The 21,526-nt window shown below is 44.5% G+C and overlaps 1 protein-coding gene across 1 annotated transcript in view; it reads right to left on the bottom strand.

Moving 5' to 3' along the window:
• Positions 1-21,526, bottom strand: part of agbl1 (AGBL carboxypeptidase 1) — a 150,901-nt gene that overhangs the window by 73,363 nt on the left and 56,012 nt on the right. Inside the window, exon 19 of the mRNA XM_020456014.2 lies at positions 4,965-5,145. Within this exon, the coding sequence (XP_020311603.1) occupies positions 4,965-5,145 (181 nt within the window). The remainder of the gene's footprint in view (positions 1-4,964; positions 5,146-21,526) is intronic.

Raw genomic sequence — 21,526 nt, 5'->3', positions numbered from 1 at the left:
GAACATTGCAGGTGTAACGCTGATCAGATAAACTGCCAACGCTACTGTAGCACACCCCTGCTCTCCGCTACACTCATAGAAAAAAGGGTTCCAAAAGGGTGCTGTCCCCATAGGAGAACACTTTTTGGTTCAATAGAGAACCCGTTTTAGTTCAATATAAAACCTATTGTGGAAAGGGTTCTACCTGGAACTCCAAAAGGTTCTGCCTAGAACCAAAATGGTTCTACCTGGAAGCAAAAAGGGTTCTTAAAAATAAAAATAAAGTGTTTTACCTTTATTTTTCTAGGCAAGTCAGTTAAGAACAGATTCTTATTTACAATGACGGCCTTGTTCAGGAGCAGAACAGGGATTTGACCTTTCGGTTACTGGCCCCGCACTCTAACCACTAGGCTACCTGCCTCCCCAATATTTTTGTTCTTCAAAGGGTTCTCCTATGGGGACAGCCAAAGACCCCTTTAAGGTTCTAGATAGCGCATTATTTTATAGTGTTTAAGACAAATACATCAAGGTGAACATACAAATGAATTTTTCCTGACTGTGAAATGTCAATGTCGTGTTAAGGTCTTCAAGTCTGGTTGTGATAACAAGATGAACCACTTTGACAGGTTCTCAAATTTGGCTACAGGAAGTCGTCCTTCCCCAGGGGCTAGTTGATGCAATCTTCTGTTCCTTCATTCCCAAGGTCGGTGTTGGAAATTACAATCTGTTCACACCAGTCAGTCCCCACCTGGCTGGCAGAGTGAGAAACGCAGGTCACAGGTAGGAAGGTAAAGAAGCAGGACAGCATTCCCCTCCACGCACATCGAGTTGTTCTCCCTACATAATTATAGACCAGAGAGTTGTGATAAACATCAATGGTGGAGAGGAGACAGGCTGTCAAAGGCAAGATGTGAGACGCATCCTCAAACTTCTCAAATCAGCCGAGCTGAGACTAGGAGTCCCAGCAGTCAAAGAGACTTGACTTAGGAGGCTTGTCTTGGGTAAATCTCATCCACTAAATCAAACAGACTAAAAATAACATGTTGTCTTTCCCGAGCAACCCCCTGGCATAATGGAAGAATATTATCACATTTAAACACTTACACACACACACACACACACACACACACACACACACACACACACACACACACACACACACACACACACACACACACACACACACACACACACACACACACACACACACACACACACACACACAGGCTGTTCCAACAAAGTTCAATTCCCAACGTGTGCTTGTATCCAACACGTGACAACCCATGAATCTCTGGGATATGTTCTATTGAGTCGAGCTTATTGGTGATTTTGACTCAAAACGAATGTCTGCCTCTGTGCTACTCCACCCAAGCAGAGTCAGCAGCATTTAAAGTATCCAGGACATGTGTGGGTTGCCTTCAGAGCATGGCCAGGTCCGAATTCAAGTGAAAATTAGTACATGGGTCACAAAACAAGTTACATCATTAAAATAGGAACAAAACAATGTAGGAAAAATAGGGCAAAGAAAAATGCTCAGGCCGCCTGTGAAGACAGGATAGGTGCAGTACAGCGAGACAGCTGGAGCCAGGTCTAGAGCTGTATAGAGCTTGCTGCTCCAACACACACTCTCTGATTAAATATGTGGAAAAGCATTGTTGGGGAAGCTACTCTTAAGAAAAATATAGTTTATTTAACTAAAGTTACTTTGAAAAAGTAGTTTACTACATCCAAACTACTTTGTGAGAAATTATCATATATACTGTAAATCTTAAATGTCTTAGACTACAAGTTGCAAGAACAGATCACTTTTGGGTCAGATGTAGAATGTAGAATTTAGCCTATTAAACACAAAAACAATGTTTCAAGTGAGAATTAGGCAGGTCTGATGCCGAAAAAGAAAGGAAATGATTGCCTACTTCACCCATATGTTCTATTCTTTTTGCTAAGAAGTAGTTCTAGTAGTTAGCTACAACGCTACATGGTAAAACAGTAATTAACTACTGAAAACACTACATACTATAGATTTGAATTCAGTTAAACCAATTTACTACAAAATGTAGTTCAATTACTAGTTGAACTATTACTGAACAAAAATATAAACTCAACAAGCAACAATGTCAAACATTTTACTGAGTTACAGTTCATAGAAGGAAATCAGTCAATTGAAATAAATAAATTAGGCCCTAATCTATAGATTTCACATGACTGGGCAGGGGTGCAGCCTTGGGCGTGCCTGGAGGGCATAGCCCGATCCACTTGGAAAACAGAGCCACCCCCTGGGAGCCAGGCCCAGCCAATTAGAATGAGGTTTTTCCTGCAATGGGGCTTTATTACAGATAGAAATACACACCTCCCCCTCCTCAGACGTTTACGCAGGTGAAGAAGCCGGATGTGGAGGTCCTGGGCTGGCGTGGTTACACGTGGTCTGCGGTTATGAGCACAAGGTGCACCTGTGTAATGATCATGCTGTTTAATCAGCTTCTTGATATGCCAAACCTGTCAGGTGGATGGATTATCTTGGCAAATGAGAAATGCTCACTAACAGGGATGTAAACAAATTGTTCCACACAATTTGAGAGAAATAAGCTTTTTGTGCATATGGAACATTTCTGGGATCTTTTATTTCAGCTCATGAAACCAACACTTTACATGTTGTGTTTATATTTTTGTTCTGTACTCCTCAACACTGAACCCTAAGTCTTCATGTCTTCTATCTCCCACTAAAGCAGAGTATCAGAAGTGATAAGGCGCCGTGCAATGCCAACGTCTTTTATCATCACTCACAGAAAACGAATTCAATTTCAGGGACAATTAACCGCTCAGATCTAATGATGACATTTTGTGTCAAATATCTCAAAAGCTCAATGAGTTTTATTAACTGATGCTTAATTCCTTTAACGGAACACATTAGATGTAACAAAGGAACAAAACATCAAGCAATTCCATGGTGTGTGCATGGTGATGTTAGTATTTATGTTTTATTAGACAGGCAGCAGGTAGCCTACTGGTTTGAATCCCTGAGCGGACGAAGTGAAAAATCTGCCAATGTGCCCTTGAGCAAGGCAATTAACCCTAATTGCTCCCGTAAGTCACTCTGGATAAGAGCGTCTGCTAAATGACTAACATTTAAATGAGTTCTCATCTGGCAGTCTGAAACATTGAGCAGCATTCACCACTGAACACATACTGCCCTTGTCAACAATGGACCCCAATGTGTCATGCTCCAACCTCAAATGGCTTGTCCAATATGCTATATTGGAGGAAATCAATACTTCGTCTTTCACAGCGTTGCCCTCAAATGCCCAATTTCAGGGCGCTCTAAATGCATTTGCAAAACCTGTCACTGAAGGTATGAAAAGATACACTTGGTTTCCCCGTCTTCTCAGATTTCACACCAAAATGTCTAAGTAAATAGCTGCTTGCGCTGACATGCCCGGCTGGGCAAGCTACTGCTGCGCAGACCACCGGGGATTCCACACGAAAGCTGTCAGACAGTGAGTGTCACAGTCAGACATAGGGATGTGGCTGTGCATGTGCTATTCCTGGTTTTACACTAGTCGATTCCCTACTGACACACACTACTCTGTTCTCACCTCTTACCGTTTGGTCCCCTGCTAAATACAAGCAGCTAGCATACTGTCATCACCCTCTCTCTTTCTCTGCAATCAGGAAAATAACAGCAAAGCAAAAGGCTGTTAGTCAAAAAGTCAGCTCGGTTTACATCTCCCTCTCCCTCTGGTCAGACCAGCTGTGTGATGCAGATTGGGCTTTCAGACTCATAGCAATTATCATATCTGAAGACCCAATAATTCATGCTGTATGTGTGAGCTGAAAATAGCAGCAGAGACTCAAGATAGTGCACAGTGAAACAAGTTTGTGTTTGTGTTCCCCCGAACGGCAAACAACTTGACACCGCAATCAGTTGCCAAGGGAGATGGATTGTAAAAATGCAAGCGGAAGACGCATTTCAATAAGTCCCAATGTACAAGCCAAAGTAAATGTTGTGTCTTCACGGCTCGATGAACAAAAAAGGAAATTAAAGGATGGTTTAACATGGTCAGACAGCTCTGATCTCAGATTAGCTCTGCTTTATGTGTAGTGGTGAAACTGATAGAAGCAAATGTGATCTTTCAACATAATCGAATCACACTTTCCATTTCAAAAGGGTCATGGCACTTATACATGTATATGTATTCTAATGGTAATACCATATGAGTTTGGGGGATTTATGCATCCAACTTTTAGAAGACCCCTTAAATGTGTATTGTTGCGTTAAAAATCATAATCTTGTACTCTCATTTGCAGTCGCTAATACCTGGACACCGTAGAGAAGTGGGAATATCTTCAGACAACATGACCTACAATACCAAGTTGTTGTCCATATTGAGTTAATCTCTCTCAAGCCCCAAACAAGCAGTATGTAATAGGCTACAGTCTGATCAATGATTGTTCTGCTCAGGCTCACTGAGCACCAGCCTGGTGATAATGAAAATACTGCAGCTCTGACTGGGTCTAGTTCTTACATGGTGTCAGTAAGGAGTGAGGTCAGTGATTTGTACAGAGGGGTGAAGAGGCTTATCGATCACCCTCCAGTCCATTAATAAGACTACCAATATGACGCTGTTGCTTTTGTTAAGTACTGGTACCACTAAACAGATTTGCACTTACAAATGCATTTGATACAATGTAAAGCAAAGGGGCCAAACTCCAAAATGTATTTTCTGAGTTGGGACTTGACTCCAACCCAAACTCCCTTCCTGTTAATTCTTCTTTCTCTATTGACAGTATGACGATGCCACAGACTCACATGACATTGCATACCCACCGTGTCAGTAAGATAACCCTGTGGAAACCTGGACATACAGGTTAGCTTCCTGGACTGCCTAGCTAAATGGCTGTGTACTGGTTAACATGGAGGTTGACAGGTATGGGTCTGAGGATAGAGGTCAAAGGTTAGGGTGGGTGTCAGAGCGCAGAGTACGTACGTGCCGTTGATGACCCCGTCGGGGTTGAGCATGGGGATAATCTTAAAGATGTAGGCCTCCCTCAGTGCCTCAGCCACCGGGTCACTGCTACACAGAAACTCCAGGGTTCCCTTCATCACCCAGCTGGCGTTACTCTCCCCAGGGTGGACCCGTGCTGTCAGTACTACACACGGACGGTTACCTGGGGGAGGGATGGAGGGGGGGGGGGGGGGGTGGAGAGAGAGGGGGAGACAGGGTTACACAGTGAATGCTTGTCCACCAATGTCCACATTGAAGAGGATTAGTGACACTCTTTACAGTAAATAAGTAAATCCTCGAGCCACCACTTCTTCCACATTATGTTGGAGCAAGGCTCTCTACAAACCACGAATCCACATCTTAATGCACATGTATTGTTATGGTTTACTCAAAATGATCACCTGTCCTATTCAGTTTGCCTTGTTTTGAAAAAGATAATCACATTTCTGAAGCGTGTGATATATTCTGTATGCGCTTCTATAGGGCAGAATCTATACAGCAGGTCCTGGTGAAAATGTAGATGTTGAAAAAGAGAGGAGATGGATATGCTTTCAGAGGCACATATCATTTTAATTCAGCCTGGCAATTGCGGCCAAGGCTGCCACTCCACAAAAGACGAAGCCACGGAAGAGACAAATTCCTCTGACTCCTGCATTGATCACACAGTAATGAGTTTCTGCAAGTCCTGTAAAGTGTACACCCTCTTCATGCTTCATTCCGTTTCTATGTTTAATTGAATCCATGTGAGCATGAGCAATCAGGTTTGAGCAATAAGTCATTTGTTTTGTAAAACAAAATGAGATAAAGCAGCATTCTCATACTTTCACCTTAATTTAACCAGCCCTAATTTAGCTGTAGGCTGTCCAGTTCAGACAACAATGATATGTTGTGAGTGAATAGCCGAATGCATAACAATGCAGAGTGAAATGATATGATATATTTTTTTAAACACATTGGAGGGGAGAAAATGTCATTGCAAAGCTTACGATTTATTTGAGGCTTTTGCAAACTGAAGTAGATTGAATGTACAAAGGTGACTGAGCGGGAATGCAGGCATCTTGTGGAAGAGTCCAGAAGATATAATTAGAGTGATAAATATCACATCAGCCAATAGCATGGGGCTCCATTCCCTGCAAGAGCAGCCAGTTTGAGCCTGGAAAAATGTATAAATTAAATTTCGACTCAAGAAGAAGAAAAAGATTCCACAACTCCCTTGTGCTGTCTCTTTCATATACACACAATTTTGTGTGAGGTAGTGTGTGTGTAACCAATCCGTGTTGAGTGTTTGAGTGTTTCCTATTCCTCACCAAGTCAAACCTACGCTACTGAGCTGTGCTATCTTCTGATGGTACAACAGCATAAATTAATCAAACAAGCAGCAACACTAGGATGAACTCCTAACTGGAGAACCACACAAATGACAGGAGGCTCTCACACATTCCTCTCCAGAACTACCAGAACCGTAACCTTGATCCCATTTCCATTTCCATTCATCCTCTCTATTCAGGGCCTAATAACACTTGGCACATGTCAAGTAATAAAGCTTGGAGTGTTCTGAAAGGCATCAAGCGGTCGTCAACAGTTCTCCTTGCCAATCGGGCGCAAGCCAGGCCAAGCTACCTACACTCGCAGCAGTAGGTAGAGAGAGGCATACAGCCAGACCAAGCTACCTACACTCGCAGCAGTAGGTAGAGAGAGGCATACAGCCAGGCCAAGCTACCTACACTCGCAGCAGTAGGTAGAGAGAGGCATACAGCCAGGCCAAGCTACCTACCCTCGCAGCAGTAGGTAGAGAGAGGCATACAGCCAGGCCAAGCTACGTACACTCGGAGCAGTAGGTAGAGAGAGGCATACAGCCAGGCCAAGCTACCTACACTCGCAGCAGTAGGTAGAGAGAGGCATAGAGCCAGGCCAAGCTACCTACACTCGCAGTAGTAGGTAGAGAGGGGCATACAGCCAGGCCAAGCTACCTACACTCGCAGCAGTAGGTAGAGAGAGGCATACAGCCAGGCCAAGCTACCTACACTCGCAGTAGTAGGTAGAGAGGGGCATACAGCCAGGCCAAGCTACCTACACTCGCAGCAGTAGGTAGAGAGAGGCATACAGCCAGACCAAGCTACCTACACTCGCAGTAGTAGGTAGAGAGAGGCATACAGCCAGACCAAGCTACCTACACTCGCAGCAGTAGGTAGAGAGAGGCATACAGCCAGGCCAAGCTACCTACACTCGCAGCAGTAGGTAGAGAGAGGCATACAGCCAGGCCAAGCTACCTACACTCGCAGCAGTAGGTAGAGAGAGGCATACAGCCAGGCCAAGCTACCTACCCTCGCAGCAGTAGGTAGAGAGAGGCATACAGCCAGGCCAAGCTACGTACACTCGGAGCAGTAGGTAGAGAGAGGCATACAGCCAGGCCAAGCTACCTACACTCGCAGCAGTAGGTAGAGAGAGGCATAGAGCCAGGCCAAGCTACCTACACTCGCAGTAGTAGGTAGAGAGGGGCATACAGCCAGGCCAAGCTACCTACACTCGCAGCAGTAGGTAGAGAGAGGCATACAGCCAGGCCAAGCTACCTACACTCGCAGTAGTAGGTAGAGAGGGGCATACAGCCAGGCCAAGCTACCTACACTCGCAGCAGTAGGTAGAGAGAGGCATACAGCCAGACCAAGCTACCTACACTCGCAGCAGTAGGTAGAGAGAGGCATACAGCCAGGCCAAGCTACCTACACTCGCAGCAGTAGGTAGAGAGAGGCATACAGCCAGGCCAAGCTACCTACACTCGCAGCAGTAGGTAGAGAGAGGCATACAGCCAGGCCAAGCTACCTACACTCGCAGCAGTAGGTAGAGAGAGGCATACAGCCAGGCCAAGCTACCTACACTCGCAGCAGTAGGTAGAGAGAGGCATACAGCCAGGCCAAGCTACCTACACTCGCAGCAGTAGGTAGAGAGAGGCATACAGCCAGGCTGTGTGTGTTGTGAGTCTACTCATTGATATGGACCTGTGTTGGGCACACAGGCATCATCAGCCAAGCTGTCATACAGAGAATCGTTTGGAAATGTTTGTGTTTTTGTCTCTCTATCCACTGCTGGCTATCTGAGCAAACACCCTCAAACGACTGTTTTTTCTTTTTCAAATGTGTGTGTGAGTGCATGTGTGATTGTGTGTTTTCCTATGGGTGTGTTCATCTACAGAATGTTTCCTCAATGGCGTCTATACTCAACTGGCGGACCTTGGACCGGATCCGGACCCAGAACGGGATCAATACGGACCGGAAGTCCCGAATGTTTATATATTACTTTTTTTTTTACTCCGTCAGGCTTCGACCCCTGGTATCATATAACACACATAAGACATGGAAGAACGCATAGAATTGCAATAAATTCGCTTAAAAACAGCAAAGAAAATCTCTGCCCCATGCAAAATGTGTAGAATTGCGGGAAATTAGCTTAAAAACTGCTAATTTTTCTCTCCGCTAACAAGAGCGGTGTGAACAGTTTGAGGTCGCATGGGTTGCGAGGTGGGGGTTTGTTACTACGCTGATTACATTATCCATCCGGACCTTTGCCACCCAAGAAATTTGTGTGACCGGACCTAGTACTTGAGAACCCCTGCTCTGTGGTGTACATTTTGACAATGACTCTCCTTTAAGAGTAAATCCACATAGGATTCTAAAGCCTGGACCACTATAGAGTATGCATTTTATTTCATTGTGTTTTGCCTCGTAAGCTATCGTCGAGTAGTGTAGGCAACAGAAACACTCAACAAAGAAAAAACACTTTTAAAATACAATATCCACATTCGCCGTAAAAGCCCCTCGATTCAGTTAACATTAGCTTATCATTCACCACGACCACTTATCCTTACATTATAATGCACTTGACCGCAAACTGCACAATCATCATACTTCTCTAGGGCGATGAATTGCTATGAATTGACTGTACATTAGACTGAACTCGCCTGAAATAAGTGACTTGTTTGTGGAAATGTGAAGGTAACAAGTTGATGTTAAATGTCTGGTTGCCAACTCATTCCCAGGTCCTATCCTTTTCTCTATGTACTGAGTAGTGGTGGTTGTTGGTGCATCGAGCTCTCTGCTACTCACCCACTTGGACAGGTGCATCCGTCATCTCCCATGAGGCGTAAGTGGTGTTGGAGGCTCCATCGAGGGCTTTCTCACTGAGCACCTTGATGATTAAGTGACACACTTTAGTCCCTTTGGGTGACTCTCCAACCACTCTACCAGGTAATAAATCTGGCCCTGAAGCGCTTCCTTTTTAAAACAAAACACAGCATCAGAAAATGCCATATGTGTCCTGGTGTGAACTTCTTGTTACTGAGATGAAGACCAGCTGTACTCAGATGCTTTTGATACACTGTGTAAAGCTTGTCTGGGTAAAGAGTCTGGGTTTTTCCATTAGTACAATGGTCCCCTGTGTTGTGATTCAAAGCTATGTCATTCCCTATTCTCATAAGGATCTTTTAATATCAAACCACTCCATCCATGATGCCCCATCACTTGGGTCCACAATAACAGATCAAACAAATCCTAATACGAAAGACTGCAGCTTTAAAAGAGAGTTAAAAGTCTGGTCTTTCTCCTACGATCAGGTGGTTTCCTATGCAGGAAAAACCCCTGGTTATTAACAACATTTACATTTGAGTAATTTAGCAGATGCTCTTATCCAGAGAGACTTACAGTGGTGCGTGCATACATAACCAGACCTACGGTGACACGATCGTCACAGTTTCAGCCTCAGCAAAATAAAATCATCTCCAGATAGCTGTCGGATGCAGAAACTGTACTCTCAAAACATCCAGCTGGTATGTTGTGCACCACCTGAGGTGAGGAGGAGGCAACACGCTGTGAGTGAAAGTTGCTGAAACTTTAAATTGAAGCAGTCCCTGATCAAATGGCAGTTAGTGAGACAAACACGATATTGGCAGAGAGAGGCTGCCTGCCTCACGTACACATGTACGCAGAAGTACAAAGGGGGCCTTGAGCAATCAAAACCAATCTCTGTTATCCTTTCCTGTATATGCAAATCAGGTTTAATTAGTACAAATCAGGGTTGTCCATTTATAATCATAAGATGAATTTTCCCCGCAAAGCTTATGAAAATGCAGCTTTAATTTTCCATTTTATTAATTAAAAATGTTCCAGTGCAATTGCACTCAGGCTCATTTCAGAGGTTGTTAATTATCAAACATAATCTCAATTACCATGACAGTGTGGCTAAAAGCTATCTAAAGGGAGGTAATTTAAATAAAAAAAATCTCTCCGTGTGAAAGTGAAATGTGCCTGGTTGTTGGGACTGGGAGGCTTGTGTACCAATATCATTAGTCAGACTAGTTTCACTCCAATAGCTTCCAGGAGTCAGACCTCGACAAACTGTTATTGTTTATTTATCAGGGTTAAACGAGAGCCAAATCAGTTGAGATTGTACTTCATACCAACGTGTTCGATCACCAGTATGAGTTCAATGCAGTATGAAAGACACAATTCATGTCTGAATCAAGCTACAGGACAAGAAAAGGGAGAATAAATTGACCTATTCAAAGAGCTATTATAACATCGCCTAAAGCTTAGATCTGAGCCCATTTCAGCCATTCTAGAAAGCAGCATTCTGATTGAGTTCATCAGTCATTGAGTTCGTATGGTATCACTCCATTGTATACACCTTGAGAATGACGTTAGGACGGAAAATCACCTAAAGCATAGTACATTCAGAGAATGCATTTACTAAATTGCGGCACCAAAGTTAGTTCTTCAACTGCTGACTGTGGTGACAGTGTGTTTTGAGGGTGATGGGGGTGTCAAGTGGATCATTAATGTGATATCAAAGTAATTATCTTCACCTAATGTACCTCGACCAGGCTATCTGACCAATGGGGTGTGGTAAATGTGAGCGTCATGACGGACTTGTCAAATATCAGGAGACATACTGAGCATCAGAGAGCAGATGGTGAAAATAACAGTGTATAAAGAATGTATTGCAAACAGAAGGGACATTTTCTATTTAACATTCCAAGCTCAACAACAATACTGTGTATTTATTTACCAGTACATGCCTTAATTTGTTTCACAATTGTGCACATTTCAAACCCGATTTGATTAGATTGAAATTAAGTTTAAATCAGATACATAATGAGGCAGTAGTAACCATGTTGACAAAGACAAACTATTCTCACTCCTACAGTATCTTTCCCATAGATATAGAATGAATAGAATGGGCGTCCCCATCCAAGTCAATTATGGCATAATGGGTGGACTGGTGGCCATCGCGAGTTTACCCATAAGTGCAAAGCAGGAAGTAAAAACAGGAAGTGTACCCATGAATCTGACATTACACAAAATACATTCCATTGCATGAGTCACATCACTTAGCATAATTTGAATGAACATTTTACATTACCATGGAAATGATTGCATCACAATACCAGGCAGCCATTGTGAGCGTACCCATTCATTTACCAGTCAAATTGCCAGGGTCAGACGTTACAACCCCGTTCTATTCATTCTATTTCTATGATCTTTCCACCCACCCAAACATCTTTTTCCTATGGAAACAACTCTGTGTTTAAAGCTATTTCAGATTGGCAAACAAACAAGAAACCAATTCAACTCTAAACTCACTGCTATTTCTCACATTATTAACCCAGAATGTTTTTACAAGCATTTCACTACACCTGCAAAAGCATCTGTTAAATATGTGTATGCGACCAATACAATTGGATTTGATTTGTTTATAGTCATCAAGCTACTCTTATCGCCGGACTCTCCATACACAACCACACCCACACCCACACTTGACATGTCACAAAATGAAATGACCCTATCTCACTGTGACAGTCATCAATCTGTCTTAGGAGGAAACACAAAGCTTTATTACATTTAACACCAAGCAATTATTCATGACCTACACAAAATATGATAATGATTATATCAGATTACAAATTAGTCTTCATTTGCTTGTTGTGATGGGTGTGGGAGACAGCGGAGTATCATTGATTTAATATCAGCCCTAATGAAATAAAACCACCAAATGCAGCTGAAGTTATAGCCGACTACTATCTGCAGTGCAACTGACTTGCATAGTGTTAATTAGGGCATAATTATAAAACTAGTTTGCAGATGTGTTACATAACAAAGAAATTAAGGTGTGTACAGGAGTTAGAACCGACCAGCTGAAATGCCTTCCTCCTCCCCTCACAAGGTTGTCATGGGAGCACCACAAAACATTAACTTAATGTACTATAGGCCTTAATACAACTTAAAGGCACTAAAATGCAAAAGGGGCAGGTCCCTGTTTGAAAGACAGTGAATGACAGCACTCTTAATATCTCTAATGGGAATACGTCCATGGCGTTGCTGCTGAATCAGCCGATTACAGACTTTCCCGCCCTAACATGGCTGGATTAATGCACCGCACTGCAGAGTGATGTGTTAGTAGAGTGGCAGGGGGAGGACAAAATAACTGAAGATGCATGTTGGTAAACATATTCCTACTATAATATAGGATTTACATTAGGGAATGGGGATACTTAGCCAGGTGTACAACTGAATCCATTCAACTGAAATTTGTCTCCCAAATTTAACCCAACCCCTGTGAATCAGAGAGGTGCGGGGGACTGCCTTAATCAACATCCATGTCATCGTCACCCAGGGAGTAGTAGTTCTTGGGGGTTAACTGCCTTGCTCAAGGGCAGAATGGCAGATTTTTCCACATTGCCGGCTCAGGGATTCAAACCAGCGACCTCTCGGTTACTGGCCCCAACACTCTTATTAACCGCGAGGCCACATATCATGGTATGGTCATGCTGCACTGAGGAACAACTGAGAAGTTCTATTATTTGTCTCAGGCTGACAGAATGTATAGAGGAGTAGTGTATCTCCAGTCTACATTTAACTTGGAAGGACTTTATTTTAGGGGGCAACATTTAGTAACGCTATAATAGTAATGCTATATTCTAGGTGGTACAATATCAGCACTATTCTAGACAGGAGCTATTATTCAGCTTTTTATGTGACTTACTATGGTGTTATCTTTATAAGTAGCAGTAAACATAGCTAAGTAGCTACACAACCCTTTCATACTGTTATATTTGCAGCTACTAGTAAACAGAAGTAGCAACGCTAACCTCCTTTTGATCACCATGAAGGCAGCTGGTACCCAATCAAGGGTCACAATCTTTCTCCCTTCGAGGTTTCCACCGTCATCACGAATAGTACAGATCTGAGAAGGCCTCTACAGTCAACCATATGCTAGCAGGCTGGCTGTGGGGGGGCTACCCTAAATATTAATCAGCAGGAGCCGTCGGGAGGCTGGGGAGGATGGGGGTGATCGGCAGGTGGGGAGAGATGTGGAGGGATGGGAAGGCAGGGGAGGGTGGAGAGAGGCTGGTGGGGAGGTGGGGGGACCGGTGGAGGCTGGGGTGGGTGTGGGCAGGATGGAGACAGTGCTCCCCTCCCCGGTGGCACGGCCTTGGTTGTGTCCCAGAGCTAGGTCAGCTTGTCCCTCCCTCCGTCTCCCCACCCCACACATCCATCACCATCCCCCAGCCTCTGTGTGTCTCTATCTTTCTCTACCTCTTTCAAGCCAAGCCAGACACACAAGCTCAGACTGCTCCTCTCTCATTCATACAGCATCATCATCGCCTGTAAAGGAATCAGCCTAAACTTAATAAGAATGCCCAGAAGGCCATGACGAAAGCCCAGACATAAACACACTGTCCTTCAGCGGGATTACATGTCTCACTTCAAAGCCCTCTCACTCACCTTCTATCTGGCCCATTTGTTTGACTTGGATTCAAAGCAATGTAACTATGAGTGTTATTTATTTCCTCCTCTGACTCCAGCAGTACATGTATCATGTGGTGAGTTCAACAGTTGGCACTGGCAGTGAGTCTATCACCTTGCATTCTCCACATCACAACTCCAGCTCTGACAGGAGCTGTCTGTGTTATATCTGCTGCTAGGAGTTTCTTAGAGAAACTGCACTCTCTCTCTCACTCTCTCAATTGAATTTATTGACATGGCAAGTTAAATTACTTACACTGTCAAAGTATACAAATAAAACATTAAAAAAAAAATATATATATATATATATATATAAATGGTGGGACCAACAGCAATAATAGTAGTAGTGGAAATGTGATTACCATTAACAGCAACTACAACAACAATATTAATGAGAATAATGATACATTTAAGCAATAGTAGTAGACCAGTCTCAACATGACTGAGAAGACACATGACTTGAAAGCCAAAACAAAACTAAATGGGAAATATTATTGACATTACATTGCACTTTTCACTGGCTGTCCCTCAGGTTGTGACAGGATTTAGGCTTTTCACCCAATAAATATTTGATTTTTTTCTTCATCTTTTATATTTTCAAATTCTTTGTATTGAATTATTCTCTTAGGTCTGAGTATTTGTCACAGTGTAATAGGAAATGCAGCTCTGTATCTACCTCTCCCCTGGAGCAGAGTGAGCACAGCCTGTCCTCTCTGGGCAGCCAGGTTTGCCTGTGACGGCCGGTCTCTATAGCCAGACTGTGCTCACTGAGTCTGTACCTAGTCTGTGTTTTCCTCAGGTTTCTATCAGTCACAGTGGTCAGATAGTCTGCCACCATGTACTGTCTGTTTAGAGGCAAATAGCATTGAAGTTTAATTCGATTTCTTGTGTTGTCTTTCCAATAGGTGATATATTTTAATTCTTGCTTTGTGATGACTTGGTTAGGCCAGATTTCCAAGTGCTGTCCTGAGGCTCTATGGGGTTGGTTTGGGTTAGTGAACTGAGCATCAGAACCATGTTGCCTTGGGCTGAGGGGACTCTTCTCTTATTTAATCTCTTGACATTGTAGAGCTGTGTGATGGAATGTTTTGGGGTCACTTGTTTTTTGATGGTTGTTCAATTTGATTGCTATTTTTTTCTATTCGAATGAGGAGTGGGTTTTGGCCCAATTCTGCTCTACATGCGTTATTTTGAGTTTTCTTTGCACTTGCAATACAGTCTTGCAAAACTCTGCATGCAATATTTCGATTGGATGTTTGTCCCATTTGGTATATTCACTGTTAGAGAGTGGACCCCATACTTCACTACCATATAGAGCAATTGGTTCTATAACTGATTGGAACATTTTGAGCCAGATTCTAATTGGAATTTTGATTTTAATGTTCCTTTTAATGGCATAGAATGCTCTTCTTGCTTTGTCTCTCAGCTCAATCACAGCCCTGTGAAAGCTACCTGTGTTGCTGATATTTAGTCCTAGATACGTGTCATTTTTGGTGTATTCTAATAGAACTGTGTCCAAATAGAATTTATATTTGTCATCCTGATTGCGGAATATCATTATATTTGCTTTGATTTGTTTAGATTAACGGTGAGAGCCCAGGTCTGACAGAACCTGTGCAGATGATCTAGGTGCTGCTGTAACTCCTCCTTCGTGGGAGACAGCAGCACCAGGTCATCTGCGTACAGCAGACACTTGATTTCAATGTTGTGTAGGGTGAGACCAGGTGCTGCCGATTCTTCTAATGTTTTTGCCAATTTATTAATGTAGATGCAAACAGTGTTGGACTTATTGAGCAGCCCTGTTTCACTCCACGTCCCTGAAAGTATGTTCGCCTGTTGCCACATTTTAACCACACATTTGGTTTTAGTGTGCATTGATTTAATAATATAACATGTTTCCCCTCCAATGCCACTTTCTATTAGTTTATAAAAAGACCTTTGTGCCAAATTGAATCAAATACTTTCTTGAAATCTACAAAACACAAGTAGATTTTGTCTTTGTTTTGGTTTACTTGTTTGTCAATTGGAGTATGGAGGGTGTAAATGTGGTCTGTTGGATGATCATTTTTTAGAAATCCAATCTGGCTTCTGCTCAGGACGTTGTGTTCATAAAGGAAATGATGTAGTCTGCTATTTATGATACTGCAGATATTGCAGATACTGCAGATAATTTTCCCCATGTTGCAAATTCCTCTGTAATTATTTGGTCAAATTTGTCTCCATTTTTATAGATTGGTGTGATCAATCCTTGGTTCCAAATATCGGGGAAAATACCTGCAGTGAGGATAATGTTAAAGAGTTTGAGTCTAGCCAATTTGAATTTGTGGTCTGAATATTTGATAATTTCATTTAAAATACCATCAGCACCACAGGCCTTTTGGGTTGGAGCGTGCATCGTTTTTCCAATAATTCTTCTTCTGTAATTGGGGTATCCACAGGACTCTGAAAGTCTTTGACTGCTGATTCAAGGATTTGTAATTTTTGTTGTAAATCTTTTTGTTCTGGGCTCTTTGTTATATTGCTGTAAAGGTTTGCAAATTGATTTCTCCACATATCCCCATGTTGGAGAGCCAGTTCCTCCTGATGAGGTTTGTTTAATGTATTCCAATTCTTCCAGAAGTGGTTTGATCCTACGGATTCCTCAACTCCATCCAGCTGATTTCTTAATGTTCTGTTCCTCTGTTCTTAGGGTGTGTTTGTATTGCTTCAGTGTTTCCCCATATTGAAGGTGTATATTTTTGTTGTCTGTTCTCTGTGTTTTTGATTAGATATATTTCTCAATTACTTTCTTAGATTTTTGCAATCATTATCAAACCATTTCTCATTATCTATTATTTTTGGTTTGCTCTCATATTTATTTTGATTAGCCAAGGAGGCTAATTTGTTAAATATAAAGTTTATGTTCTAAATGGCCAAATGTACACCTTCATTGCTGTAGGAGAATGTTAAGGATAAAGAGTTGTCCAGGAGAGATTGTATTTTTTGGCTACTAATAGCTTTTTGGTAGATTTCTGTACTGTTTTCACTGCATCTATAGGCCTATTTAGTACCATGTAATTTATTGGGCCGTGATGCTTCATGGTTGGGTTCCGCTCTTCTCAGATACACTGTGATTTTACTGTGGTCTGAGAGAGGTGTTAGTGGGCTGACTGTGAAGGCTCTGAGAGACTCTGGGTTTAGGTCAGTGAGGAAGTAGTCTACAGTGCTGCTGCCAAGGGATGAGTTGTAGGTGTACCTACCAAAAGAGTCCCCTCTCAGCCTACCATTGACTATATATAGACCCAGTGTTTGACAGAGCTTCAGGAGCTGTACTCCATTTTAGTTTTTCACTTTGTCATAGTTGTTTCTGGGGGGGTATGTGGGGAGGGAAAGGTTATTGCTTCCTGGTAGGTGTTTATCCCCATGACTGTTAATAGTGTCTGGTTCTTCTGCTGTTCTAGCATTCAGGTCTCCACGTCGCCTTGGGCCTGAAAGTGACTCATCTCCCCTCTAGAATGGAGAAACTCTCTTCATTGAAGTAGGGTGACTCTGAGGGGGGAATGTATAAGGCGCAGAGGAAGACGTTTTTATCTGTAAAGATAGCCTCCTTGTTGATTTCTAACCAGATAAAGAATTCTCCTGTTTTGATCAATTCGATTGAATTAGTTAGTTCAGATTTATACCATATTAGCATTCCCCCTGAGTCTCTGCCTTGTGTGATTCCTTTTCATTTGGTGGATGGTAGGATTATCTTCCTATAACCTAGTGGACAGCCAGTGAAAACATCACCTCTGCACCATGTTTCCTGTAGTACTACAATATCAATATCATCAATTTCTTTCAGGAAGTCCGCGTTTCTGCTCTTTAGCCCAAAAGCAGAGGACTTCAATCCTTGTAAATTCCCCAATGCAATGTAAAAAGATTTCACAACAGTTTTTTCTTTACCTTCTAAATGAGACAAACACTCACAATCCAACAAGAACTATGAAAATAGGATTTTTCAATTAACGTAAACTCTTATGATGCAAATGTGATTTGTTTATCATTTAAGATAGCATTTGTGTCATGCCACTTGGATGGATGTAGTGTGAGGATGGTGGAGTTCTTGTGCTCATCTTACCATGACCCCCGGCCTATCACATGTTAGCATAGTAGACTCAGCATGTGTTTAATGTCACTCATTTGGTTGGTGGGGGCTGGGCCAGTTGCTCCTCTCACAGCCTGTGCGTAGCTCTGCCTGTGACTCCAGGTGTGGGTCTGCGGTGGGGAGGAGGGGGTTGGTAGGCCTCGTCTGGGTGGGTCTGAAGCTGGGCTGGGGTGGCCTGTACTGCGCTGGCTGTGGTGGGCATTGAGGTTGGCGGTGCTGTGGTCGTGGCTGGGGGGGTCCAGGGTGCTGGTCCGGGGTGTTGTCTCGATGATCTCGGAAGGGTGGAAATTGCTCCGCTGTTCCTGGGTGGAGAGGTCGGGCTTCGGTTTAAAGCAACATCCTTGAGAGTCTTGGCAAGGATGGGGACTGTCTCCCTGTACAGGTGAACATGGTCATAGAGACAGTTCAGATCGAGGGTGGGATGGTGAGCCAGGTGTACATTGGGTCGCAGGGCACAGTCCCGGGAGAGGCTGGCGTTTATTCTTTGGATTGTGGCAGGGTGGAAGTCCTTCCTCTGTAGAAGGGTTGACACCACAATCCTTGAGTTGGAGAAGATTGCAGAGGCCTTCTCAATCACTCCCAGTAGTGAAGTCTCCACCCTCTCCTGAGCACGCAGGTCGTTGCTTCCGGTGTGTATGATTATGTGGCTTGACGACCAGAGCTGGGCCTTATCAAGCAGCTCCATGGCACTCTGCGTTGTTGGGCACCACACCTTTCTCATTTTGTGTCTAGGGAAAAGTGTATTCTCCTGAACCAACTTCCCATTTGAGTCCATCAACAGGATGATGTCAGCCAGTGTTTCTTCTGGACTGGAGGGGGTAGAGGGGGGGCTGGTGGGTGTTGGAGCTGGGGTGTGGCTGGTCTGTTTCTTCTGGACTTGAGGGGGTAGAAGGGGGGGTGGTGGGTGTTGGAGCTGGGCTGTGGCTGGTCTGTGCCGGTGCCACTGTCTGTGGGAGGCTGGGGGGAGGTGTGCAGCAGGCAGGGCTGGGGATGCCTGGCTGGTTGAGGTGGGCTCCTCTGCTGTGTGAGGCCAGGTCATGGTGATCTAGCTTCTCCTGCAGCCTGTCCTCTGTTCTCTTTCTCTCCTGCAGCCTGTCCTCTGTTCTATTTCTCTCCTGCAGCCTGTCCTCTGTTCTTTCTCTCCTGCAGCCTGTCCTCTGTTCTTTCTCTCCTGCAGCCTGTCCTCTGTTCTTTCTCTCCTGCAGCCTGTCCTCTGTTCTATTTCTCTCCTGCAGCCTGTCCTCTGTTCTTTCTCTCCTGCAGCCTGTCCTCTGTTCTATTTCTCTCCTGCAGCCTGTCCTCTGTTCTATTTCTCTCCTGCAGCCTGTCCTCTGTTCTATTTCTCTCCTGCAGCCTGTCCTCTGTTCTCTTTCTCTCCTGCAGCCTGTCCTCTGTTCTTTCTCTCCTGCAGCCTGTCCTCTGTTCTATTTCTCTCCTGCAGCCTGTCCTCTGTTCTTTCTCTCCTGCAGCCTGTCCTCTGTTCTATTTCTCTCCTGCAGCCTGTCCTCTGTTCTTTCTCTCCTGCAGCCTGTCCTCTGTTCTTTCTCTCCTGCAGCCTGTCCTCTGTTCTCTTTCTCTCCTGCAGCCTGTCCTCTGTTCTTTCTCTCCTGCAGCCTGTCCTCTGTTCTTTCTCTCCTGCAGCCTGTCCTCTGTTCTTTCTCTCCTGCAGCCTGTCCTCTGTTCTCTTTCTCTCCTGCAGCCTGTCCTCTGTTCTCTTTCTCTCCTGCAGCCTGTCCTCTGTTCTTTCTCTCCTGCAGCCTGTCCTCTGTTCTCTTTCTCTCCTGCAGCCTGTCCTCTGTTCTTTCTCTCCTGCAGCCTGTCCTCTGTTCTTTCTCTCCTGCAGCCTGTCCTCTGTTCTTTCTCTCCTGCAGCCTGTCCTCTGTTCTTTCTCTCCTGCAGCCTGTCCTCTGTTCTTTCTCTCCTGCAGCCTGTCCTCTGTTCTATTTCTCTCCTGCAGCCTGTCCTCTGTTCTATTTCTCTCCTGCAGCCTGTCCTCTGTTCTATTTCTCTCCTGCAGCCTGTCCTCTGTTCTCTTTCTCTCCTGCAGCCTGTCCTCTGTTCTCTTTCTCTCCTGCAGCCTGTCCTCTGTTCTCTTTCTCTCCTGCAGCCTGTCCTCTGTTCTCTTTCTCTCCTGCAGCCTGTCCTCTGTTCTATTTCTCTCCTGCAGCCTGTCCTCTGTTCTCTTTCTCTCCTGCAGCCGGTCCTCTGTTCTCTTTCTCTCCTGCAGCCTGTCCTCTGTTCTATTTCTCTCCTGCAGCCTGTCCTCTGTTCTCTTTCTCTCCTGCAGCCTGTCCTCTGTTCTCTTTCTCTCCTGCAGCCTGTCCTCTGTTCTCTTTCTCTCCTGCAGCCTGTCCTCTGTTCTATTTCTCTCCTGCAGCCTGTCCTCTGTTCTTTCTCTCCTGCAGCCTGTCCTCTGTTCTTTCTCTCCTGCAGCCTGTCCTCTGTTCTCTTTCTCTCCTGCAGCCTGTCCTCTGTTCTTTCTCTCCTGCAGCCTGTCCTCTGTTCTTTCTCTCCTGCAGCCTGTCCTCTGTTCTTTCTCTCCTGCAGCCGGTCCTCTGTTCTCTTTCTCTCCTGCAGCCTGTCCTCTGTTCTTTCTCTCCTGCAGCCTGTCCTCTGTTCTATTTCTCTCCTGCAGCCTGTCCTCTGTTCTTTCTCTCCTGCAGCCGGTCCTCTGTTCTCTTTCTCTCCTGCAGCCTGTCCTCTGTTCTTTCTCTCCTGCAGCCTGTCCTCTGTTCTCTTTCTCTCCTGCAGCCTGTCCTCTGTTCTCTTTCTCTCCTGCAGCCTGTCCTCTGTTCTTTCTCTGCTGCAGCCTGTCCTCTGTTCTCTTTCTCTCCTGCAGCCTGTCCTCTGTTCTATTTCTCTCCTGCAGCCTGTCCTCTGTTCTATTTCTCTCCTGCAGCCTGTCCTCTGTTCTTTCTCTCCTGCAGCCTGTCCTCTGTTCTATTTCTCTCCTGCAGCCTGTCCTCTGTTCTCTTTCTCTCCTGCAGCCTGTCCTCTGTTTTTCTTTCTCTCCTGCAGCCTGTCCTCTGTTCTCTTTCTCTCCTGCAGCCTGTCCTCTGTTCTATTTCTCTCCTGCAGCCTGTCCTCTGTTCTTTCTCTCCTGCAGCCGGTCCTCTGTTCTCTTTCTCTCCTGCAGCCTGTCCTCTGTTCTTTCTCTCCTGCAGCCTGTCCTCTGTTCTATTTCTCTCCTGCAGCCTGTCCTCTGTTCTTTCTCTCCTGCAGCCTGTCCTCTGTTCTTTCTCTCCTGCAGCCTGTCCTCTGTTCTCTTTCTCTCCTGCAGCCTGTCCTCTGTTCTCTTTCTCTCCTGCAGCCTGTCCTCTGTTCTTTCTCTCCTGCAGCCTGTCCTCTGTTCTCTTTCTCTCCTGCAGCCTGTCCTCTGTTCTCTTTCTCTCCTGCAGCCTGTCCTCTGTTCTTTCTCTCCTGCAGCCTGTCCTCTGTTCTCTTTCTCTCCTGCAGCCTGTCCTCTGTTCTATTTCTCTCCTGCAGCCTGTCCTCTGTTCTATTTCTCTCCTGCAGCCTGTCCTCTGTTCTATTTCTCTCCTGCAGCCTGTCCTCTGTTCTATTTCTCTCCTGCAGCCTGTCCTCTGTTCTCTTTCTCTCCTGCAGCCTGTCCTCTGTTCTCT

The sequence above is a fragment of the Oncorhynchus kisutch genome, linkage group LG22 (assembly GCF_002021735.2).
Source record: "Oncorhynchus kisutch isolate 150728-3 linkage group LG22, Okis_V2, whole genome shotgun sequence".
In the NCBI taxonomy this organism is placed as follows: domain Eukaryota; kingdom Metazoa; phylum Chordata; class Actinopteri; order Salmoniformes; family Salmonidae; genus Oncorhynchus; species Oncorhynchus kisutch.
This window is presented reverse-complemented; position numbering and strand designations above follow the sequence as displayed.